The sequence below is a fragment of the Oculina patagonica genome, chromosome 12 (assembly GCF_052425735.1).
Source record: "Oculina patagonica isolate OP01 chromosome 12, crgOcupat, whole genome shotgun sequence".
NCBI lineage: Eukaryota > Metazoa > Cnidaria > Anthozoa > Scleractinia > Oculinidae > Oculina > Oculina patagonica.
The window spans coordinates 18,012,089-18,038,026 of record NC_135769.1 but is presented as its reverse complement, the minus strand read 5'-3'; the positions used below and the strand labels follow the sequence as shown (position 1 = coordinate 18,038,026).

At 40.0% G+C, this 25,938-nt stretch overlaps 4 protein-coding genes and 1 pseudogene across 4 annotated transcripts in view; 3 read left to right on the top strand and 2 right to left on the bottom strand.

The window, feature by feature from the left end:
- Positions 1-19,885, bottom strand: part of LOC144632401 (aconitate hydratase, mitochondrial-like) — a 184,885-nt gene extending 165,000 nt beyond the window's left edge. Inside the window, exon 1 of the mRNA XM_078491047.1 lies at positions 19,882-19,885. The gene's annotated coding sequence lies outside the window, so the exon portion shown is untranslated. The remainder of the gene's footprint in view (positions 1-19,881) is intronic.
- Positions 4,745-5,548, bottom strand: LOC144632636 (BTB/POZ domain-containing adapter for CUL3-mediated RhoA degradation protein 2-like; annotated as a pseudogene).
- On the top strand, positions 10,956-13,560 carry LOC144632019 (uncharacterized). Its single transcript, XM_078490603.1, has one exon. It carries the CDS (start codon positions 11,098-11,100, stop codon positions 12,721-12,723), a length of 1,626 nt encoding a protein of 541 aa, XP_078346729.1. The 5' UTR covers positions 10,956-11,097; the 3' UTR covers positions 12,724-13,560.
- Positions 14,988-16,613, top strand: LOC144633165 (uncharacterized). Its single transcript, XM_078491966.1, has one exon. It carries the CDS (start codon positions 14,988-14,990, stop codon positions 16,611-16,613), a length of 1,626 nt encoding a protein of 541 aa, XP_078348092.1.
- Positions 19,886-22,616: 2,731 nt separating the features above from the next.
- LOC144631287 (uncharacterized) lies at positions 22,617-24,390 on the top strand. Its single transcript, XM_078489688.1, has one exon. The coding sequence runs from the start codon at positions 22,765-22,767 to the stop codon at positions 24,388-24,390; it is 1,626 nt and encodes a 541-aa protein (XP_078345814.1). The 5' UTR covers positions 22,617-22,764.
- The last annotated feature ends 1,548 nt before the right edge of the window (positions 24,391-25,938 follow it).

The following is a 25,938-nucleotide window of genomic DNA, read 5'->3' as shown; positions in this document are numbered from 1 at the left end:
TGTTCCGACTATGTTATTTCCCCCAAAAAATACATCTTTATGGGGTTTTAAGGTTGATGTTTCACGGTTAATTGATTAATTTCCGTTACAACTATTAAGCGTCAACCTTTCTAAAGGCCTGTTTACATGATTCCGGAATGACTTTCATTCCGGAACGAGTTCATTCTATCCCAATATATTTCTCTGTCTCTTTTTACATGATATCGAGACGAAGTTTCGCTTCAGCACAAGTCATGAAAGCATGAGTTCATTTTCCGGGATGAAACTTTCGTTCTGGAAAGACAACTCATTCCGGTATCATAAAAACACAAAACGAATTTCGTTCCGAGATGAAACTGAGGCCACAGATTGAACTCAGAGCGAAAAAGCGTAATAGTATTTCCTATTTATCTCAAATAAGTAGACCTACGGTCAAATTGCTCGTTAAAACTGCAGAAATGGCCATACATAAGGACAATATCCTTGTTTTGATCTCGCGAAAACCACGCACGTGAAAACGCCTTTGGTTGAGTCGGTCGACTTTATCACTGCGAAGGCAGAACGAACTTCATTCCGGAAGGAGTTTTGTTCCGGGATGAAAGTCATTCCGGAATTATGTAAACAGACCCTCATTTAGGGCCTGTTTACAAGCAGGTAGGGTAACCCTAGGTGCTAGGGTTACCCTAGCAAGAGGGTTAGAAGATAGTCCGGGTTTACAAGCAAAAATTCGCAGGTAGGGTAACCCTACTTGCCCGGGTCAACTTACACCGGTTACGCTTCAGTTAACCTTGTAAAATTTTGTCGTTAGAAACTGTTATTCGAAAATAATTCCGTTCCAGTGCAAAAATACGACAAATTGTGAATGAACACGATGTTTCTTGGTCACAATTCGCTGTTTTTGTCGGTATTTTTAAACATATTTAATTTATCTTTTTGGAGCCAAAATAAAGTTGTCCCGGGTAGGCGAGTTATCCCTAGCAGAGCGTTTACAAGGCGCTAGGGTTACCCTAGCAGCTAGGGTAACCCTAGCACTCAGCTAGGGTTTAGCGCCTTGTAAACACGTCGATGAAAAAAAGAATAAATGTGGGAGCGCTAGGGTAACCCTAGGTGCTAGGGTAACCCTATGTGCTAGGGTTACCCGCCTGCTTGTAAACAGGCCCTTAAAAAGACTGTGTCGCAGATTTTAGCTAAATTTAGTCATGGGATCAAATTCGTTGAAAAATAAATAATAACCTCTTAAAACAGTGAAGGAACATTTCAATGACACCGTTACAAAAGAAGGCAAACGGATGTCCGAAAGCGCCGAAGATTAAAACGGATTGCGATATGGGTTTTTGAAATATTGCTGGGCTGAAGAGTTTTCAAAATTAATCTTGTTTGTTTGTAACTTCAAATTATAACGCCTGGGAGACAGATTTGGTTGCAATGAAGCTATGGTTTTGTCATGGTAGTAATTCCTTTGCAAAAATTAAGTTTCATAGCGAGTATTTGGCAAAACTTAATAAAATAAACTAATTTCAGCCGTGACACATGAGGGGTTTCACCGTTTTCAGTTTCGACTGAAACTGTCATTATCTCATCCATTGGGAATGGAAATGTTAAAGTAGCTTTAAGTGGTTTCAGTTTCTGCGAATATGAGCGTAGTGTTTTGATGGCCAAGAATTGGTCCCGGCTAGGCTTTTGTACATTATGCTTTTGTTTCCCCACTAAAATGCTCCACCTTAATGCTCCAGTTTTCCCACTAAAATGCTCGGTCTCCCCCAAAAAAGTCACTAAAATGCTTGGATAATGCTCATTATACAAACGGTTTTTTAAAATTAATTTCAAAGTTTTTAACATGGTGTTAAATGTTAACACTTACAAAAATGTACAAGTGTTGCAAGTAACAACAACAACGTGTACAAGTTCATAAATACAGCCAAAAAATCATAATCCTCAAAATCATCTATGAGGCGAAGTACAGAAAGTAGTTGACTATCTCTAGAAAGCTATTTGTAGTTGAATTTTGAGTTTAAGTCTTCATTTTCTCTAAAAAAAATTTCTTTCGTTTTTATTTTCTCGGGAAAAATCAATTTTCCGGGAAAATGTCACTAAAATGCTCGAATAATGCTCAATGCTTTTGTCTCACTAAAATGCTCGAAAAAATGCTAGCATAATGTACCGATCGATCGATCAATCAATATATTGATTGATTGATTGTTGTTGTAAGTGGGTTAAAATTAATTCCAATTCACTGTTTCACAGTCTCAACCATGTATATACGGAAATTCTGCCGATTTGTTTTGAAATAGCAATGGGAATGCTTGTGCTGTAGACAGGATACTTAAAATTTTAAACTGCTTATTTAGTTACCGCTTTTAAAACTTTGTCATAAAAAATAGAAGAAGAGATTCATCCAGGACTAAATTGCACCAGGGATAAGTTGAATCAAGTCTTTAGGTATGACTTTCTGAATACCTTTACTCCGATTATAGCTGACTGCTTTCGAAACTTTGTTGTCAAAGTCAGTAGTAGAGGTTCAACGGAATTAAATCACACCAGTCAGTTGAATCATGTAATTACTGTAGGTATGACTTCCTGAATACTTAGTTATCACATTAGTTAAGATTAGCTTTGATAGCTTTCGAAACTGAAATTTGTCGTAGAGTTTCGACGGAGGTTAGCTGAATCAACAATCAGATGATCAGTACCTGTCCAATGAAGTCAATGATGGGATTGTCCCATACCTAAGAAGCTTCAATCTCGGACAAAACCAGTTGAGACAAACGCATTTCACAGATTTTCCGCGAATGATGTCTTGACTTGCAGGCTTGTTAAAAACATGCCTGCGAGACCCTGGCAAATCACGATATTTTGCAACAACTGAGTTCAACTAGTAATACGTGACTCGCAGGGCCTCGCGAAGCTTTGGGTTGGGGAGAGGGGGGGGGGGGGTGTTATAAATAAGGAGTGGATTATTTGAAGTTGAACATTGTACATATTCAATTTTCCACAGTAGGCAGGAAGATATATTTGTTAGAAATTAGCAACGGGCATGGCCGCGACACCCTCGTTCCCAGGGTCTACTCCGCTTTGAAGATGGCGCCTCTTTCTTGTTCGTAAAGAGGTATAAAGCGTTGGGATTTGGGAAGCGCAGGCTATTTTCAAAATCATCGACAAATTATTGGATAGTCGCATTTTGGACATTTATTCGAGGGCATTAAAAAAAAGAAGAACGAACGGCAGGAGGATTCGAACCCTCCGCCCGCGCGCCCCTGATGGCGATGAAAGGTTTATAGCCTGAATAGGCGTTGAGGGAGTATTATGTATAAATCAGTGTTATTTTAATCCGAAAAGAAAAACGATAAAAATGAAAGGCTCAGGATTCGAACCCACAAAAAAAAATAATAAATAAAATAAATAAATAAAAAAAAATAAAAACCCTAGCCGGATTCGAACCCCCGCCCTCAATCCCGAAGATCTGATTTCAAGTTCGACGCCTCACACCTATTAGGCCACCAGCGCGCGGCCGTGTGACGTCATTTCCGCCACACACCAAGCTCACAAATATATATGACCGTAAACTCCACACGAGATTTCATCCTGCCTGAGCCATTTGAGGGACAAAATTATACACCCCGCTACGCTCGGCCTTCGGCCTCGCTTCGCGAGGAATAATTGTTACAGTTTTATCATTCGATCGCTGAGTTTGGTTTTGGTTCCGGGGCAAAGTTTGATCAAGTTTCTTCTCACTGATCAAACAGGGTCTGGAAGGGGAGGTGTTGATCCCGCATTCCGGCTCCGTTTTAACGAAAATTCCGAATCCCGCACTATTTTAATCGCTATCGCGAATCCCGTTTTTGCTTTCCCCCAAAATACATTAAAAATACTTATTTCTCCAAAAATCAAATAGTCAAGCTTGCTTTGGCACTTCCTTAAAATCTTAAAATTCTTCTCGATGTCGTCTGGCTCATTTCAATGTTGTTCTTTTACGTGACGTCCGATAGCCGATCCTTTGTGTTCTGCGATGCGCCGGTGCACGTGTCGACAAGAATAGCCGACGTAACCTGCATCACACAGATCACACTTACTCAGTACGCAGACAACTAAGTGATTTCAGCCGAAAGATAAACACCGAGATCTGTCCTGTTTACACCAGCCGTAAGATCAAAGACACAAGTGAAGGAACAGAAACCGCCCATCGTAAACCAACAAAGTGCTGTTTATCATTATAAGTATTTCTCCAAAAGCTGACAAATGTAAGGTGTAGATTTGCCCTCTCGACTGAAATATATTTTCATACCTCAGTATGACAAAAGAGCACGATATGACAGCGTGTAGGACCGGCGTGATGGGTCGTCCTGTAACAACCTCGTCTCCAGGCGCTGTTCCCTTCAGAGCGGGAGGAAAAGCGCCCTGGGGAAAAGGTTGGTCCTGTAATCGTGTGCACTGTCCTTGATAGAAAGATTACAGGAACAGCCTCAACCGCGTCTTATGTATAGTTTGGTTTGACGCGAGACACTGACCACTTAGCGTTCGCCTGGTTGGTTCGCTTTCGCTGCTAGAACGTCTATTTGGGTCGTGACGATTTCCCGAATTCTCGGCAGACAGGCAAAAAATCCCGCATCCCGTGTCCAAATTTTGGTGAATCCCACTTTCCGGAGAGCAGTCAAATCCCGAATCCCGTCAAACTATTTTGCGTTTTCCCGAATCCCGCACCGCATTTTGGTCAAATCCCGGATCCCGAAAATACCCTTCCAGACCCTGATCAAAGCTTGGGAACCTTTTACTTACCCGGGCTCGTCCACGACACCTCTGTGAAGCCTCCAAAAATATTGTTTCCACTTTTCACAATGGTGACCGTGGGTCCTTTGTTATCACATATGGAGTGAAAGGTTGCAGCTGCAAAGCCATCACGAGTAGCTCGGAACAGAAGACGCCATTTGCCGTCCTCACGTGGAAGCCAACATTTCAACACACTTCGATGCTCATCATTGTCAGGATCACCGACACTTCAAATGCCTCGATAGGTTTACTTGCTTGAATTGTACTCGGTTCAGCAGGCCTCAACTCGTCAATGATTCCTTGGATCTGATAAAACTTAGCTTCTTCTTCAAGTTCCTTGAGAAATGTTGCTCCTTCTGGCAAAGTTAACTTTCCAGTGCGGAGAAAATTGAGTATAAACCGGAAGTGAGTTCCATCTCGATCGATAAAGAACGAGCCATCTTCAGAAGGTTTCATCTCAAATCGTCCGGTAAACATGGCCGCCAGCATCGAGTTTGGATCTTTGGTCAGCGTTTGAACGCTTGTTGTGGAGTGATAGCCACCAACATTGAGATTTACGGTCGAGGAAAAGTGAACATGATCCAGTTTCTTCGACATGGGGTCGAAGGCTTCCTGCTCCTGCCGAAGTCTTGCTGCTTCTTGTTGAAAGAACTCGCACGCTTCTTTGATTTTATTTTCTGCGTCCGCCAGGCCTTGGTTTCGTAGCTGATCTTTTCCCCCAAGACTTTGCTTACTCATGACTTTCTTTCAAACTAACAACAGAAGAAACACTTCTACTGACTCAAGTCAAGTAACGTTTGTAGACATAGCCAACCTTGAAGCAGCCGAATGTCTTATAGTTGCGTGATTTTGCGAATAAATGCAAACAGGGTCGTAGCCAGCTTTCTGAAGAGTTGTAGTCCTGGCCGCTTCTTGGTAGGGGATGCAGGTGGGGACCCTCAAAATTGCAATTTCACAGCACTAGCTAAATATTTACATTTTATAGTGGAACCCCGATATAACGATATGCCAAAGGAGCAGTAAAATTATATCGTTATATCGAAGAATCGTTATATCGAAACTCCCGATATAAGATATATAACGATATGACCGTAAAATAACCGAAAATATCGTTATATCGGGGTAACCTTAAGAAATGAGGATAAAGAGGATAAAGTTGATAAAGAGCCTTTGAACATAGTATCATTTTCGTATATCGTCGTACAAAACTATTAACAGAAACGTTAAAGATTACTCGATTACTGTTATGTTATTGCATTAAATTCGATGTTTTGCTCAAATTGTGAATGTGTATACTGATTATATCGTTATATCGGGAAAGATTTTACTTTCGGTCCGCTAAATTCTCATCGTTAAATCGGGAAGATCGAAGATCGTTATATCGGGGTTCAGACCCATACATTGTACTGTAACTTTTGCCGGGACATAGAATATTCATCGTTATATCAGGAATATCGTTATATCAAGGATCGTTATATTGAGATTCCACTTTACTACAGAGAATAGGCCAACTTTCAGTCATTGCCAAATATATAAACGCACTTGTCTTTAACGACACATACCCTATCACTTGGCTACTCTAGAAGCTTCTAGAAGTCTTCCGAGTTTCTACTTGCTTGAGACTTGACCAATCGCGAAAGGTTATTTGCGATACCTACAATGCACATTCCTTTCGATTTTATCTTGAAAGTGCTTCAGCCTGAATTGCTCTCTATTATACATGAAAATTTGAGCGGGTTAAAAAATTTGTAGGCCCGGGCCTACGGGCCTATAGGCTAGCTACGCCCCTGGCAAATGTGCAATAGTGTGACGGGCTACATTAGAAGAACTGAAAATTTGAAAAGTGGTTAGGTGAAATGATTTCTAAATTGAGACAAACACCCCGTAAACATGAAAAAAAAAAGATATCAAAACGTTTGTGCCAGTATTTAATATTTACATTTTGAAAGATTTTTACGTGCGTGTGGATTACTGCAAGATGACGTGTTTATACTGGCTATAGGCGAAGAAAAATACTTACTAAATTAAACCCCTAAATCAGATATGAAACAGAAAACAAATGAGCATCACAGGCCTCTGAGCAACGTTCAATGCAAAACAAGCGGCACTAAAATCTTATTTTTTGTTACGAGAAAATTGTCCGCATTTCAGTCGTTTCTGTGTGTATCTTCATTTAGCATTTTAAAACGTTTTAAAAACCGACAGTAGTTCCATTGCCTTTAAACAAAGATAGAGCTTTTTTGTATTATTCAAATTTTATTCAACTTGAACTTTGTACTCGTACAACTGCGCTTTTTGTTTAGTCATGATGAACATTGTACTTGTACACGTACATTGTTTAAATGTAGTCCTTTGTTTGATATCCGGTATATATATTGCATCAGCTCCTTTCAAGGGTAGGTCCTCCGTGCCTGTCAATCATTAAGAATTGCTGACTTTGAAAAGAATATTTAAGTTGTTTTATTGTACTTTGTACCTAGAAAATCATATATAAGCAAGCGATCTTGTAACGTTTTTCGATTAGAACCTTGGAGCAATAAACTTCTGTTGGACCCAAGTTTTGTCTCATCCTTGACGTCTGTAAGAAGATCATTGGAGTAGATTCCCATGTACTATGAAATCTTGACGTTCCCAGAAGCCAAGTGAGTTGCTTAAAAAAGCTAATCCCCCCCCCCCCCGATATTCAGAGTGTTTCCAGAGCATTCCCGCTAAAGTTCCGAAGTCTCCGTTTACCTGTAAATTGTGTCCCAGTGCGGAAAAACCTATCGTCACACTTTTATAAGGGTTTAAAGTTTGTAGTAGCCTTACGCCCAAATTCCCACCTAACCCAACTCTTCCTCATCATGCCTGATCGGATTTATTTCAAACCACAATAACGAAGACTTTTCTACTCATAACTGTTCAATTTACTTATTTTGGTTTCCAAGCCATTAAATTATCCATAAACCATCCATAAACCTTCTTGTTGAGTATCTGCGTATGGATAACCCCAGATCAAGAGACTATACCACGTGGTTTAAGTGACAAGGAGCCTTCAAATGTGGGATCTGGACCCGAGATGCTTTCACAAACATGTGGAGAATCTGGTCAAGAAAAATTAAATTTTAGGATAGCGTTTTGGGTCGGTGTTTTATGCCTTCTATGATAATTTTACAAATTTTGAGCAGTATCCCAGGCAGTGCCGCAGGCTATGTCGCAGGTAACTAGGCGGCATATTTATGAAAGCAAGGTCAAACGCCGCTTTCATCTCGTCCTTGTTTTGTTTTTATGACAGTTCACTAAGATTGTTAATCAAACCCAGTCACTTACCTTACGGCCCTGCTGACGCAATCCTTTAGAAAATAATACCGCAAACTGAACTGGACAGCTTGACGCGAACCAGTCAAGAAAAAGCCGTCCGCATAAGCAATTCGTTTAGCACGCACAATTTAGAACATTTTCCAATACAATTTTATTGAAACTCTCAAACGAAAAGACGCTCAATAAAAACACTTATTGACTGAAGTAGGTCGTCATACGCTTGGTCATTGGGCCTTCGCAGTGACTCAGTCAGTAAGATCCTAAAAAATCACAGAGATGCGAGTTATCAACGTGCCAAAAAAATTTAACTATTACGATAAAAGAAGAGAATGTATTTCTGACATTGACGAGTAACCCGGAACTATTTGAAAAACCAAAAGTACAAACCTAAAGAATGTTTATATTTTCATCTTGATGGGTTTACCAAGTTTTCTCGCGCGCACATGGCCTAGCGCCTTTGGTGTGCGTGAGAGGTTCTACAAACTTTCCAATTACAAATGCACCAACGAATCGAACAGCATGAACTAAAACTAATCTTCCATGTATGTGCCAGAGGGTTGCACGATTTGGTTTCCACACGGAACGAGTTAACATTGAACAGAAGAAATATGTATGCTATAATTGTATACAGATCGAGATATGAAATAAGTGAGACACACTTCAGTTGCCATTCTCGTCCCCAGAGCCGCTTGTCTCTCTTAGGCGGCAGAGCCTGGGTACGAGGAACAGTGGCCGGCTCTGGAGCTGGAGACAAATGATTTGGCTAACATACCTACAGCTTATTATACCTCAAATAAATAATACCTGAGGGGCCTATTTTCAACTCCACCTGGCAGACCCGGCGTTTAATCGAGAAAATGCGGTAATTTGGAAAAAGCGGTTAGAAACGAGCGGAAACTTATCTTTTAATGGGTGTGAGCAGAAAGAACTAGACTTCCGCGTGAAAAAGAAGAAAAGAGCTCATTTACAGCAGAAAACGCCAAGCAACACAAGAAGATCTAAATTTCTAGCAGCAGATCATCATCGTCGAAATAACAGTTTGGGTTTCCGAGGAAACTTAATACTATAAAAGTACGCTAGCCATAAACATTTGTACAGGCCACGAGATCCAAGCAGCAATGCACCGATAGAGGTGTTTGGTCGTATCCTATTTAATTTAACACGAGGACTGACGGAGCACTGCAACCCAGAAGAACGTGAATTCACGACAGAGCGTCAGAGTCTTTTGGTTACGATCCTCTACAAAGCACAGATCGAGAATGGTATTACCATCCTGTTGATGTATGTTCTTGTTTATACAACGGAGGCGTTATAGACAGATCAGTCCAGAAAGAAAAAACAAGTTTCGATCCATGAATGCACGTGCCTAGCGGATTAACGAGTTTATCTATTCACTAAAAATACAGCGAAGTTCAAACTACTGCGAGAACGCTTTTAAACGAAATGCTCGCGGATGAATATTTATTCGAGGTTGTTCCCGGCGCCATGTCGTCAGTATGTCGGCAAAAAAAAGTATTTCTTGTGATTTGAATATATAGGTACAGTCGAATCCCGATCATGATCACTCAAACCCAAAACCCCAACTGAGTAACAGCCAATCACAGGCACAATTTGGGTTTTGGGTTTGAGTGATCATGATCACTCAAACCCAAAACCCCAACTGAGTAACAGCCAATCAGAGAGCACAATTTATCCTGAAGTTTTATAAATTAGGAAATAGCACTGACAGCAACCGGAAAGCTGTAAACGATTGACCAAAAAATAAAAATGTTGTTTTGTTAATTGGAAGTCTCGATCACGCGTACCACTTAGAAGGGCATGTTGCAGCGACACATCCCACGGTGCCATGAGTTACGTGTCGCTGCGACATCTCCTCGCTACATTTTCATGCGTGTGTACATGTTGTTTTGGCCCCTGCTACATATCGCCGCGACATGTCTATGCAACATGTTTCTTCGTCTGTTACCGCCTTTTAACAAGTTGCTTACGAACTATGAACGTCTTAGACTGTTCAAAGCCCTTTATTTTCTCGCATGTTTTTTTCGATCTTTGAACACAGGAAAACTGAACTGCGAGGGCTGGACGCCAGCGTAAAACGGGAGACCTCCTCGTGCTTTGCGTTCGCTGCATGTTTCACTCGCGTTTTTTGCGTTCAAGAAAGAGAAGCTGCGAACAGTCATTAAAAATCCAAGCCTTGATATTTATATTGTAGACAGAAAATTCTTATTTTTTTATATTTCGCGGCAGTGAAAGACTGTTAGAACATGAATTTGCCTTTAACATCGCAAATAAAACGAGTCAAACCAAACCAGAAATGGCAAGTACTTATAAATAAATTGCTCACTTCAAGTTCAAGTATTGAATGTATAATCAACCAATTCTCTGGAATTTTCTCTAATTGTTTTAAAGGAAGCGTTAAAAATTAATTAACGAACTCGACAGGAGGTTTCTCAATAGCTTTCTAGCTCTACAGGTCTCTTTCCTTCCATGACGCAATGTTTGCTTCCGAACCGTATGATTCGAACTACTGAAATATACTCCAGAATGTTCTTCTGAAATGATTTGCTTGTGTAATTAGTGTTTATTCGTTCTACATTGCCCTAGAAGCCATCTCGTCAGCTCTGCAAATAAAATTATTTTCTGGCCATTTGAGTGGGTACGCAGCAGTCAGGGTTCAGTCATGAGCTCAGCTTGGGTTTAGTGAGGCGAATAACAAGAAGCTATTCAGTTCCTGAATGATAACAATATTTTACCTCGATCTATTTTTTAAACTTTGTATTTGGTTAGAAACGAAAGGAAATAAATAATTCAAAGTTCCCTACCAAACACATCTAGACTTCCGTGTGAAAGAACAAATAAAAAGACGCTTTTACGGCAGCAATTGCCACACAACACTGGCCACAGATCGAGAACGCAGGACAAGCTCTTAAATTCTAGCTGCTGATCATCGTGGAGATAAGAGTAAGGTTTATTTCCTCGAGGAAACCTAAAACCATCAACGTAAACTAACAAACTTGGTGGAATGTAAGCATTTTATTCGGGTCTCCAGCAACAATGAGTAGCAGTACACTGATAGAGGTGTTTGGTCATATCGTGTTCAGCTTTACACGAGACGTGACAGAGCACTACAACCCAGAAGAACCTGAATTCACGGCAGAGTCTTTTGGCTACGATCCTCTACAAAGCACAGGTCGAGAATGGAATTATCTTCCTGTTGACGAGCTTATTTATCAAGAATATAGTGACAGAGAAATCACAAGTTTAAACTATCCAGTGGCCAACAGTCTTAATGTGAGGATTATAGACGCGTTTTCGCCAGAAGAAAACGAAGAAACACAGGACAATCAACAAGATGAAAATGAAGCAATGGCTTGGAAGCGACTCAGACCATCCGCTCTCCGTACAGTTTGTAAGTCAATGTACATTGGAGCTTTGATTTCACTACTAACTGCTACCATCATAGGTTCAGTATACATGCCGATCTCCTACCTAACTTTTAAAACTGTAAGCAACTGTGAATTTTACCCTAAGAGGTCCATTCCAAAAAACGTGCAATGGATGAGATCAATTTCTGATGTGATCTCTTGTGCTTTTCTGTACACTTGGTTCTTTACATGTACCTTTTTCCTATTTCGCCCTTATCAATTAATGGGAGTGAAGAGAAAACTGGTCCTGGCTGCTTGCCTTGTATATTTCTTGGACACGTGTTATCGTGTCGCTCTGCAAGCCCTGGGAATATCTCATTCCAGTTTTTCTGTTTTGCAAAAGATTCCACTCAATGCTTTGTTTTTAATTAGTATATTTTGGCAAGCCTATCTTCTAACGAATCACTTCCGTATGGGACGGACAAGGAGACAGCAAGTGACTTTGTTCTTGCAAATGACAGTTCCCCTCTGTTCTGTTATAGTTCTTGCAATTTCTGCGGCCTCTTTAATTTACCCACTGTACAACGATCAAAACGAGGAAGGGAAAATGCGCCTAGTAATCGCACTGTTCGCTCCTCTCATTGGAGTCCTATTCAAAGTAATTTCACGAATTTTTGTGCAGCGGTTATGGAACATTATTCATCCGGGATATTCCTATGTCCTATTAGCGCCGTTGTATTGCGCCTCAGCAGTTATGTTTCGAATTTTACAAGCGGATCTTGACAGTTTGAAATCCATCGCTATTCTTGGAATAATTCACGGCGCTGCAGAAGTCATAGAACGAAGCACCATGGTTGTTATTGATCATATTTGTCACGTGATTTGGAAAAGAACATCAGCTCCTTGGGGAAGTTTTCGTACTCCTCGCCGCGAGAGACTAATGGCTGATATCGCTATCATGAGCATGTTGTCGGAATCAACTGCCATAGTGTCTGTTAACGGTTTTTTGTACTTGTATCAATTTATTTACTTACAAAACGATTCGCTTTTAAAGCTGTTACAGTCTTTTGCCATCACAACTTCAGTTCAGCTGGTGATTGAGTGGTTTTTCACCAGCGTGTCTCTAGCAATCGAGACTCGCTATCAGAATATGGCTGTCATGGCTGTTTGGCGAAGAAGATGGAAAAGACACATTTTAGTGGCAATTGTAACTGCCGTGTCAGTAGGTGCATGGACTAGCAAGAACCTTTTACAAATGTTACACGGAAACTTTAAAGAGCCCTTAAATCAACCTTGTAAAATGCCGTTTACTTAAGATTACATGGAGATCTCAAAGACTGATTACGAGGGTGAGAGACCTACGTCAGTGTCGACAATTTAATCACTGATAGTATATAAGTTTTTGGTGCAGTACCATTTTGACTACTGTAGCTCAGTGTGGGGTTAAATTGTGGGAGGCGCGGTGGCCTAAAGGTTAGTGGGCTGGTCTCCGGATCGAGCTGTCCGGGTTCTAGCACTGGAGGGGGCCATTTTGTTGGGTTCTTGGGCAAGATAATTCACGAGCCTCTCTCCACGCAGATATATGACTAATTACCGGTGTCGTTAATGCTAAGGGGTAACTCTGCGATGGACTAGCATCCACCCAGAAGGAAGTAGAAATACTCCTAGTCGCTTCATGTTACTGAAACTGGGATGAGCTCCGGTCTGATTGGCCACTAGGCTCGAAAGCAGACTTTACCTTCCATACCTACCCAGTGTGGGATAATGTCAGAAAAAGTTGTCTGATAAGCTGCTGAGATTACAAAATAGGGCTGCCAGGGTCATCACCAAATCCTCGTACGATGTACGGTCTCAGACCCTTTGTCCGGTACTAAATTGGGAGGACCTCCAAACTAGACGACAAAAGCACGTAGCTAACATAATGTAAAAGGTCCACAAAGGTGTCCTGAATATCGAACTGAAATGCTCACTGTGTCCTGAAGCCCCTCATTATGGCGTAAGAAGTTCAAGGGGTTGGGGTAGGGTGTGGTTAAATTATGGAATTGGTTAAACTATCAAATAAAGAACTCTCTTTCTTTGACTGCCTTTGGCGGCTATTACTAACTTGATCAATAGTTTTTTAAATGTTATTTTGTATTTAAAGCTTTTTTAGGGTCACAGCTATACTTTGAAAAGAAAAGCAACCTTTGCTGAATTTGTATTACCGTGGTTAAATAAAGATTATTACTACAGTTCTCTTGACTGAGTGGCCTACCGAGAGGGTCCTGAAGGAGGTATAAAATGCCATTTCTCGGCCCAAAGTACTATTGACACCCTCGACCATTTTTGTCAGTTTATAGATCACGTCAAACGAGTAGCAGTTGCGGGTGGAGGGGGGGGGGGGAGGAGTGGGGTGTGCGGTGCACTTCCTGAAACCCTTGCCCTATTTCAGGCCAAAGTCAAATTTCCCTGTCGCCTATATCAGACCTGATCCAAGACTCAACACCCTTTTTCGGACCAGACCTAACTCAAAAAATGCTTCGGTTTGCGTGAACATTTGAGAAAGACTTTAAATTCACGACGTTAATAAAATCGCACTACTCAAAAGATGAGTAAAAACAAGATTGAAAATAGTTTCTTCGAAGAATTTTACCTCACCACTGATTGCTGACCAGAATGCACAAACCATATCCTATTTAAGACCAAAATGATCAAAATAGATACCCTATTCTAGACCAAAATGGGTCAAAAATCATACCCTTTGGCGGCGCACATCGGGAAAAGCCCTGGGAACGAGGTTGCCGTCTCCCATCCCCACCCCCTGAAGTTGGAGAACATTGATAGAGGGGTCTACTCATATATTCCCTGCTCTTCATTTTACACAAGATATGACCAAAAGCAAGAAGCACAGAAAACTGCGATCTTGATCGTATTTACTTAAAAACGAAACAGAACTATTTCGTTTTCCATCTTCCTAAGCAAGAAGATTTAGAACTCGTCAACAGTCATACAACGAAAGAAGTTACTAGAAAGTTTTCTCGGTCTCAATTGTTTAAAACAAAGGAAATCATTACCATGACAGTTGATTGGGTCTAAATTAGCATAGACTATTATGATTTTATTTTTCCGTTCCAGTTGAGAAATCACGAAAATCAAACCCTGTTCCCTCACCTTTTCAAACACCCCCCTTTTCGTCAAAAATTCCCAAGTCTCTTTTAGTGTTTCAAAATGCGATGAAACCGGCTGTCGTTCGCGTTTGATTTGTTTAAGAAAAACGACAAAACAAACAACATACTGATGAGAAAAGTGTTGCGATGAATAACAACAAAGATCACCTCTGGAGTCTGAATAGGATAAGCTACAATTGTTTCCCAAATAGCATGTAACGTCAACAGACGCCTGACTGACAAAAGAAGGGTTAAACCCCATATAGGGGTAAAAACCCACATATCAAACGGAAGTTGTGCGGAAATCTGGCAAACAGCACAGAAAAAGTCAGTTTGTCATCTGCAGATCGTCACTTAGTTGCGTCCTCAAGTCCGTCATTAACTTACTAAACTGCTGTGTTTTAACCATTTGTTCCACCGGGGGCGATTAACAATGAGTAGCAGTACACTGATAGAGGTGTTTGGTCATATCGTGTTTAGTTTTACACGAGGCGTAACAGAGCACTACAACCCAGAAGAACCTGAATTCACGACAGAGTCTTTTGGCTTCGATCCTCTACAAAGCACAGGTAGAGAATGGAATTATCTTCCTGTTGATGAGCTTATTTATCAAGAATACCGGGACAGAGAAGTCACAAGCTGGGACTATCTAGCGTCTAGCAGTCTTAATGTAAGGGTTATAAACGCGTGTTCACCAGAGGAAAATGAAGAAATAGAGGACTATCAGCAAGATGAAGATAGAGCAATGGCTTGGAAGCGGTTCAGACCATCCGCTCTCCGTACAGTTTGTAAATCAATGTACATCGGAGCTTTGATTTCACTACTAACTGCTACCATCATAGGTTCAGTATTCATGTCGATCTCCTACCTATCTTTTAAAACTATCAGTAACTGTGAATTTCACCCAAAGAGGTCCATTCCAGAAAACGTGCAATGGACGAGATCAATTTCCGATGTGATCTCTTGCGCTTTCCTTTACGCTTGGTACTTTTACTGTACCTTATTCTTATTTCGCCCTTATCAGTTAAAGGGGGTGAAGAGAAAACTGGTACTGGTTTCGTGCCTCACATATTTCTTGGACACGTGTTATCGTGTTGCTCTGCAAGCCCTGGGAATATCTCGTTCCAAGCTTTCTGTTTTTAAAAAGATTCCACTCAACGCTTTACTTGTAATTTGTTTATGTTGGCAAGCCTATCTTGTAACGAGTCAATTCCGTATGGGACGGACAAGGAGACAAAAGGTGACTTTGTTCTTGCAAATCACAGTTCCTATCTGTTCTGTAATAATTCTTGCCATTTCTGCGGCCGCTATAATTTACCCACTGTATAACAAGCAAAGCAAGGAGAGCAAAATGCGCCTGGTAATCGCAATTTTCGCTCCTCTTATTGGAGTCGTACTCAAAGTAATCTCGCGAGTTTGTGTCCAGCGGTTATGGAACATTACTCATCCGCGATATTCGTATGTTTTACTAGCGCCGTTGTATTGTGCCTCAGCGGTTATGTTTCGAGTTTTACAAGCAGACCTTGACAGTTTGCAAACCATCGCTATTCTTGGAATAATTCACGGCGCTGCAGAAGTCATAGAACGAAGCATCATGGTTGTGATCGATCGCATTTGTCACGTGATTTGGAAAAGAAAATCAGCTCCTTGGGGAAGTTTTCGTACTCCTCGCCGTGAGAGACTAATGGCTGATATCGCTATCATGAGCATGTTGTCGGAATCAACTGCTATAGTATCTGTTAACGGTTTTCTGTACTTGTATCAATTTGTTTACTTACAAAACGATTCCCTTTTAAAGTTGTTACAATCTTTCGCCATTCATACTTCAGTTCAGCTGGTGATTGAGTCGTTTTTCACCAGCGTGTCTCTAGCGATCGAGACTCACTATCAGAATATGGCTGTCATGGCTGTTTGGCGAAGACGATGGAAAAGACACATGTTAGTGGCAATTGTAACTGTTGTGTCATTAGGTATATGGACAAGCGGAAACCTTTTGGCGATCGTACACGAGCACTTTAAAGAGCCCTTAAATCAACCTTGTAAAATGCCGTTTACTTAAGATTACACGGAAAGATCAGAAGATCTCAAAGACTGTCCTCTGTAAGCTAGTCGAGCCGATAAATGAGATACTGATGACATACAATTAGCTCTACAGAGATGCGAGAGTATCGCCGGGTATTGCTTGACGCTGAACAGAGTTCTTCACAATAACTGAGGGAATTCTTGCGCGCTCATTAGCCGAGAGTTACGGTTGATGAGAGTTTAGACCAATAAAATGAGGGACTGAGACAGTAACGCAACGTAAGGCAAATTTCGAAAAACTTGTAAAATTGTCGCCACTTTTCAAAATCCAAAAATACCGCAAGTTGTGTAATGTCAACTAGAACCTTAGGAGCGAAATTTCCCACATATTCGAGTGGAAAAAGATCGCTGTCACACACACGCGCAACTTTGCGGATTTTCCACGTAATTTCGCCGGTAAATTTTCCTTGTTAATGTATAAAAAAATCGAATATATAAAATATACACTCAACCATAGCTAGCGTTTAAATTATGGTATAGTTGTTGTAAATGGGAGCTTTAACTCTATTTAATGTCTTTAATCTATATTAATGATATGAGTGATTTAACACTATTCTAGGTGTATTCCGTAAAATTCCGGTTATAAGAATTCTACGGTATGTGTGCTGATGACACTATTATATGTGTACCAGGAATCAATGCTGCTGAAATCGAGTAAAATATTAACGATGACCTTTTATAGTGAATGATTGGTGTTATTTGTGCGTGAATGATAAATTGAACTAAAACCAAACCATAACTAGACGAAAAACATGTTGGCTTAATCTACAAGGTCCTAACTTTTTTAAATATCTAACTTACGGAAATGTGCACTAAGTGTTCTAATTCATGTTATTTTTTTCCTACTGAGTGCAGAGGGTGAGGGGGATGGGTGGGGTGTGGCTAAATTAACAACTGATTACCCAATGGCTTCTTTGCAATTCTTTTAGACTGCCTTAAGCGGCTATTTTTACCTTTATTTGATTAACTATATATGTAGATAATGATTATAGGTTATTTTATCTTAGCGGTTGTTTATTATATTTTTTTCCCGGTATTGAATAGCTTGTTTTTATGTCTCGGCTAAATTTGTATTACCATGGTTAAATAAAGATTACTCCAGTACACTAACACACGCTTGCATAGATTCCATGTGTTGACTGAGTTGCCTAGCTACCGACTCTGCTTAACAAGACAACGAGATTAACGACCGTCATAGATGTGATTTTGTAGTTTAGTCGAATTTTGGCTTTGTTTGGTTTTGTTTTCCCTTAGCATTACGAACTCTATCCGGCTTTAAAGCAAACGAAATTTTAAGTTTGTTTGAGTGGAAAAGTGCCTAAGAAATTCGACTGCTATCCGTGTTATTTCATTTAAAATATACCAAACAGAAAAATCTGAAAAAGTTGATTAACATAAATGTCATTTTATGTTATAATATTACCCATCGGTGACTCAGATTAGATTAGATTTATAACTTACAATAGATCGCCCTGTTTTAAAATTATTAATCGATTGTAGCGTGCAACTCAGGTAGCAGTTTTTCTTGTAATTCTTAACAAGATAACATTTTGGGTTTCTTTGCTTTTATTATTGACGTTTCATTCGTCAGTGAAAATTTTGTGTATCCACCGTTTATTTGACTCCTGCAGTCATATAATTAAGAAACCGTTTTAATTCATTATTTTTGACAAACACGTATCTGAGTAACATACCTACAGCTTATTATACCTCAAATAAATACCTGGGGGGCCTATTTTCAACTCCACCTGGCAGACCCGGCGTTTAATCGAGAAAATGCGGTAATTTGGAAGAAGCGGTTAGAAACGAGCGGAATTTTATCTTTTAATGTTCGTGAGCAGAAAGAACTAGACTTCCGCGTGAAAAAGAAGAAAAGAGTTCATTTACAGCAGAAAACGCCAAGCAACACAAGAAGATCTAACTTTCTAGCGGAAGATCTTCATCGTCGAAATAAACTTAACACTATCAAAGTACTTTAGCCATAAACATTTGTACAGGCCGCGAGATCCAAGCAGCAATGAGCACAGGGCGCCCAGGCTCACGCTCTGACAACTCGGTCAAAATGGCGGCGTCAAAATTATAAGGATTTGTATGAAACTTTAGAGGAAAACAAATTATCGAACTTAAATATAATAAACCGCTAGTAAAGTTCACATTTTACATCATATGTTGTCCATGTGACGTTTCTTGACTGTTCTAAAGCACTTAATGTTTTTAATTTAAGTTTACTCTTAGGGACTGACCATTTTTTTTTTTGAGGGGGGGGGGGGGATGAAAAATATTGAAAAAAGTTGTTTGCAGGGCCTGACAAGACAAAATAAATTGTTTGCAAACACGATATGTATAACAAAAAATAGTAAGAATTTCGAAAAAAAATGTTTGCAGAGGTGCATAAACAAAAAAAAAAAGTTTGCAGAGGAAAATTTTTCATCCCCCCCCCCCCCTCCAAGAAAATAATGGTCCGTCTCTTACCTAAATAAATGCAAGGGTGAACACTTCCGACGCTAGATAAACACTACTGTTCGACAAAAATGAGCCGAAAATTGCATTTAATTTGATCCACTCACTCCAAAACCTCGCATGGACATAGTTCGAAGACCATTCTTTTACTGCAGCAAATTTTTGATTCGAAACCGAAACCGTCGAAGTTACTCTACCTTTCTCATGAACACTGGCCTGAGCTCCCACAGGGTGATTTTGCCTCACGTACGAATCTAGACCCACTGATGTACCGTGACCATGCCGAAATTTTGAAAAACCCTGCATATTAATGTCATGACCGCACACAGATTCAAAGCACGGGAACGCGACAAAGCAAAAATGCTGTCAAAACCTTGCTACAAAAGGTTTTGCGGAGAGCCTTCGGATATAATAGCTAATGCTAGTACCGTGCACGTCGTTGTTCAGCCGGGAACAGACAAGAAATGTAGCAAGATTAAAAACCCCGGTGACGCACGTGTCGACTACATTCTGAATTCATTCTCCTCAATATATGGGATCAGAACAAAAGTAATCGCATTTGCATTGAAATGAAAACACGTACACCAATACTGTAGTCTATGTTCAATTTTTAAAATATTTCATTGAAACATTTACGAAAAATGTTTAATTATGTTTAGCGAAGCCACTTTGAACGGACGCTCAGAGCTATTGCCCTTTGCTTTGTTACATTGTTGATGATGTTTCTGTAGTCGCTTGTTGTTTTGTAAAGTGCGACGAATTTAATTCGCAAGGGATTTGCAAAATTCCCTCTCGGTACACCTGTGAGTCTAGAATTTTATGTGAGGCAAAATCACCCTTTGGGAGCTCAGGCCAGTGTACATGAGTAAGGCAGAGTACCCTCGACGGTTTCGTTTGCCTCCCTCCCCTACGAGCAAAAAGTATCGTCGCCCTGACAACTATCGCCCAATCATAGCGAGAGGCTGCACGTGAAAGGCAAGGCTAATTAAAAATGCGTCCACTCTCTCTGGTTCAAGGTGTTGGAGAAAGCTAAAAGTTTGCAGTCCATGGTTATTTTTCCCGTATTCTTAAATCGCGGAGAGAAGCAGGCAAATCAAAAATTTGCTGCAGTAAAAGAATGGTCTTCAAACTATGTCCATGCGAGGTTTTGGAGTGAGTGCATCAAATTAAAAGCAATTTTTGGCTCATTTTTGTCGAACAGTGTTGTTTATCAAGCATCGGAAGTGTGCACCCTTGCATATATTTAGGTAAGAGTAAACTAAAATTAAAAATGTCGGTTAAATAGGGCTTAAATGCTTTAGAACAGTCAAGAAACGTCACGCAGACAACATATGATGTAAACTGTGAACTTTACTGGCGGTTTATTATATTTTAGCTCGATAATTTGTTTTCCTCTAAAGTTTTATACAAATCCTTATAACTTTGACGCCGCCATTTTGACCGAGTTGTCAGAGCGTGAGCCTGGGGACCCTGTGCAATGAGTTGCTGTGTTTGGTCGTATCGTGTTCAATTTAACACGAGGCCTGACGGAGCAGTACAACCCAGAAGAGCCTGAATTCACGACAGAGCGTCAGAGTCTTTTGGTTACGATCCTCTACAAAGCACAGGTCGAGAATGGTATTACCATCATGTTATCATGTTCTTGTTTATACAACGGAGGCATTATGGACAGATCTAGAAGCGTGAACCGAGTTTCGATCCATGAATGCACGTGCCTAGAGGATTGACGAGTTTATCTAGCTACTAAAAATACAGCGAAGTTCAAACTACTATGAGAACGCTTTTCAACGAAATGCTCACGGATGAATATATTTATTCGAGGTTGTACCCGGCGCTATGTCATCAGTATGTCGGCAAAGAAAATTATTTCTTGGTGATTTGAATAGATACAGTTGAATCCCGATCATGATCACTCGAACCTTCAAGAGAAATTGAAAAAGGTTTCATTTATTGAGGGAAAAACTAGTAAAATGCTAGGGAAAAACAAGTTAAAATCTAAAATATTTTTGGGAGAACAAATTCATATTGTCGCAATGGGGGGTTCCATCCAGGATCAGCCAAAGATTTTCAACATTTACCGAATATTTTCGAAGACTTTCGAAGATTTTGCAAACTTTTTCTGAATATTTGCGATCAATTTTGATCAATTTCAATTTACTTCCAAAAATACCCAAACAATTTTAAAGGAGATCATATGATGTGACGTCGCTAATAAATTTTATGATCTGTCTAGATAACCATTTATCTCCAGCCCTATGAGCCAACAGACTTGAATGAGTACCGACGATTACTATGTCAGTAGTGGGTACGTAAAAATCCCAACCGAGTAACAGCCAATCAGAGAGCACAATTTATCCTGAAGTTTTATAACTTAGGAAATGGCATGACAGCAACCGGAAAGCTGTAAATGATTGACCAAAAAATAAAAATGTTGTTTTGTTCGAAGTCTCGATCACGCGTACCTCCACTGTGCCATTGGGGAACGTGTCGCTTCGACATCTCCTCGCTACATTTTCATGCGTGTGTACATGTTGGTTTGGCCCCAGCTACATATCGCCGCGACATGTCCATGCAAGTTGTTTCTTCGTGTGTTACCGCCTTTAAACAAGTTGCTTACGAACTATGAACGTCTAAGACTGTTCACAGCCCTTTATTTTCTCGCATGTTTTTTTCGATCTTTGAACACAGGAAAACTGAACTGCGAGAGCTGGACGCCAGCGTAAAACGGGAGACCTCCTCGTGCTTTGCGTTCGCTGCATGTTTCACTCGCGTTTTTTGCGTTGAAGAAAGAGAAGCTGCCAACAGTCACTAAAAATCCAAGCCTTGATATTGATATTGTAGACAGAAAATTCTTATTATTTATATTTCGCGGCAGTGAAAGACTGTTAGAACATGAATTTGCCTTTAACATCGCAAATAAAACGAGTCAAACCAAACCAGAAATGGCAAGTACCTATAAACAAATTGCTCACTTCCAGTTTAAGTATTGAATGTATAATCAACCAATTTTCGGGAATTTTCTTTAATTGTTTTAAAGAAAGCGAATAAAATTAATTAACGAACTCGTCAGGAGGTTTCTAAATAACTTTCTAGATCTACAGGTCTCTTTCCTTCTATGACGCAATGTTTGCTTCCGAACCGTAGGATTCGAACTACTGAAAGCTACTTCTGTATGCTCTTCTAAAATGATTTGCTTGTGTAATAGGTGTTTATTCGTTCTACATTGCCCTAGAAGCCATCTCGTCAGCTCTACAAATAAAATTATTTTCTGGCCATTTGAGTTGGTATGTGGCTTATTCATGAACTGATCAGCTTGGGTTTACTGAGGCGAATCACAAGAAGCTATTCAGTTTCTGAATGATAACAATAGTCTAGCTCGATCTATTTTTTAAACCTTGTATTTGGTTAGAAACAAAAGGAAATTAATAATTCAAGGTTCCGTAACAAACAGATCTAGACTTCCGTGTGAAACAACAAATATAAAGGCGCTTTTACAGCAGCAAATGCCACAGATCGAGAACACAGGACAAGCTCTTAAATTCTAGCTGCAGATCATCGTGGAGATTACAGTTAGGTTTACTTCCTCGAGCTCGAGAAAACCTAAAACCATCAACGTAAACTAGAAAACTTGGTGGAATGTAAACATTTATTCGGGTCTCCAAGTAACAATGAGTAGCAGCACACTGTTAGAGGTGTTTGGTCATATCGCGTTTAGTTTTACACGAGGCGTGACAGAGCACTGCAACCCAGAAGAACCTGAATTCACTGCAGAGTCTTTTGGCTACGATCACTTTCAAAGCACGGGTCGAGAATGGTATTATCATCCTGTTGACGAGCTTATTTATCAAGAATACAGCGATAGAGAAGTCACAAGCTGGGACTCTCTTGTGTCCAGCCGTCTTAATGTAAGGGTTATAGACGCGTGTTCGCCAGAAAAAGACGAAGAAACACAGGAAGATCAGCAAGATGAAGATAGAGCAATGGCTTGGAAGCGACTCAGACCTTCCGCTTTCCGTACAGTTTGTAAATCAATGTACATTGGAGCTTTGATTTCACTACTATCTGCTACCATCATAGGTTCAGTTTACATGCTGATCACCTATCTATGTTTAAAAACTAAAAGCAATTGTGAATTTTACCCAAAAAAGTCCATTCCAGTGAAAGTGCAGTGGACGAGAACAGTTTCTAGTGTGATCTCTGACGGTTTTTTTCGCACGTCTTTCTTTACATATATCTTGTTCTTATTTCGCCCTTATCAGTTAATAGGAGTGAAAGAGAAATTGTTCCTGGTTGTTTGCCTTGTATATTTCTTAGACACATGTTATCGTGTTGCTCTGCAAGCCCTGGGAATATCTCATTCAAAGATCTCTTCTTTGCAAGAGATTCCTCTTAATGCTTTATCTTTAATAAACATATTTTGGCAAGCCTATCTTCTAACGAATCACTTCCTTATGGGACGGACAAGGAGACAGAAGGTAACTTTGTTCTTGCAAATGACAGTTCCCTTCTGCTCTATTATAATTCTTGCCATTTCTGCGGCCTCTATAATTTACCCAGCGTATAACGAGCAAAGTAAGGAAGGGAAAATGCGCCTGGTAATTGCACTCTTCGCTCCTCTCATTGGAGTCGTACTAAAAGTTATCTCGCGAATTTTTGTTCAGCGGTTATGGAATATTACACATCCAGGATATTCCTTTGCCTTATTGGCGCCGTTGTATTGTGCCTCAGCAGTTATTTTTCGAGTTTTACAAGCAGATCTCGACAGTTTGCAATCCATCGCTATTCTAGGAATAATTCACGGCGCTACAGAAGTCATAGAACGAAGCACCATGGTTGTAATCGATCACATTTGTCACGTGATTTGGAAAAGAACATCAGCTCCTTGGGGAAGTTTTCGTACTCCTCGCCGTGAGAGACTAATGGCTGATATCGCTATCATGAGCATGTTGTCTGAATCAACTGCTATAGTGGCCGTAAATGGATTTTTGTACTTGTATCAATTTATTTTCTTACAAAATGAGTCCCTTTTAAATTTGCTGCAGTCATTTGCCATCACAGCTTTAGTTCAGTTGGTGATTGAGTGGTTTTTCACAAGCGTATCTCAAGCGATCGAGACTCGCTATCAGAATATGGCTGTCATGGCTGTTTGGCAAAGGCGATGGAAAAGACACATTTCAGTCGTAATTTCTACTGCCCTGACATTAGGTTTATGGAGTAGCGAAAACCTTTTAATATTGGTTCACGAGCGCTTTAAAGAGCCCTTAAATCAAACTTGTAAAATGCCGTTTAGTTAAAAGATTCCATGGAGAAATCTCAAAGACGACTTTGGAGGGAGGAGGGGGGGGGGGGTGCGTGGGGTGTGACTGTATGAAAATAAAGAACTTTCCTTATTTAGCTTTATTTGCAACCTTTGACTGCCTTAAGCAGCTATTTTTAACTTAACTTGATCGATTATAAAGATATTGTAGGTTATTTTACTTTAGCGGTAGTAGGAATTTTTTATATAGTTTTGCCTTATAACTTAATTTTAGGGCTCGGCTATTTTTTCTCAGTGTAAAGTTTTCTGAATTAGTACTTTAAGGTAATTCCTGGGAAATAGAACTGCTCATAGACCTTCAATCAAACTTTGCCTGTTGGTTGTTTACCTAAGGGGAACCTAAATTGTGGAATAAAAAAGGGGGTCACCGTATTCGTTTAGGAGCAGGAAGACCTTGTATATACCACATAATTCTTCACTAATTCCTTTGCGAGTACTGGCAGAGTACACGTTTCCGGTGATAATTTATTTTTCTGCCATAGAAATGGATCTTTTTTCATTATGTAGAAAGAATTTGATTGCTAAACTCAAACTAAGAGGAAAAAAAGATAAGTCACCGTACTCGTCTGCACTGTATCTAAAGCTTTATGGGATACGTGCTGGTGGCGCTCGAAATTTGAACAGACTCTCACTCTGACTGAATCCGCTGTCCTATACGGTTGGCTTCAAGACATTGTTTTGCACGTAAAATTCTGCGCAGTAAGGATGCGCAATGCAATACTAAGGAATCACCTTAAGGACAGTTTTTTTTTGTGAATGATTATCGTGCTAAAATATTACCCTGATACAATCACAAGAAGGTATCTTACAGGATGGATTGGCTACAATCCTTTACAAAAGGGCTCCTGATTAAAGCAATTTTTGATTGAGTGTGGAATGAAAACCGGAATTGTTTGGTTTTGCTTCACTGCGTTCTGTGATTATTTTAAAAAAACTCGCGCTTCGTACTCAACCTATCAGACGCAAAGCCATAACCATTTGCGTCTTCGTCACGTGACGGATTTTCCCGCGCTTGGCGCCCGTTACTTGTATTTGCTTCGAGTTCTCATTGTTTCATTGTTTTTCTTTCATGTGATTGGTCGTTGTAATTACTTTGGTTTTAGTTCTGCTATCATTCGGTTGATGAACCTTTTTTTTTATCAGAAACACAGCCACAAAGGACTGAAGGCACAAGCTTCTACTGATGTCTAAGGAAAGGCTTATAAACGCGTAACGAAGAGGTAGAAACACAAATTATAATTTAAGTAAATGCTCTATTAAGCGCTCCCTTCGAAAAGCCCCCCTTCCACCGTATTAAAGCTCAACTTTTTTTATAAGTCCCCCACCTTTCCATCTAACCCTACCCCTTTCGTAGATGGTAAATTATCACAACTGATAAAGAAAAAAAAGAAGAAATAAGGCAACTTTACACTTTTAAAGTTATTTTCCCATAGATTGTAAAAAAAAAACCCTCTGGAACCCAGGGTACATAGATTGTTGCTATTTTGTAAAAATGTGTATCGAACAGCACTAAAACATTAATGTC

Excerpts from the sequence above, each read along its gene's own strand:
- LOC144633165 (XM_078491966.1), top strand. The coding sequence starts at position 14,988 with ATGAGTAGCAGTACACTGATAGAGGTGTTTGGTCATATCGTGTTTAGT.
- LOC144632019 (XM_078490603.1), top strand. The coding sequence starts at position 11,098 with ATGAGTAGCAGTACACTGATAGAGGTGTTTGGTCATATCGTGTTCAGC.
- LOC144631287 (XM_078489688.1), top strand. The coding sequence starts at position 22,765 with ATGAGTAGCAGCACACTGTTAGAGGTGTTTGGTCATATCGCGTTTAGT.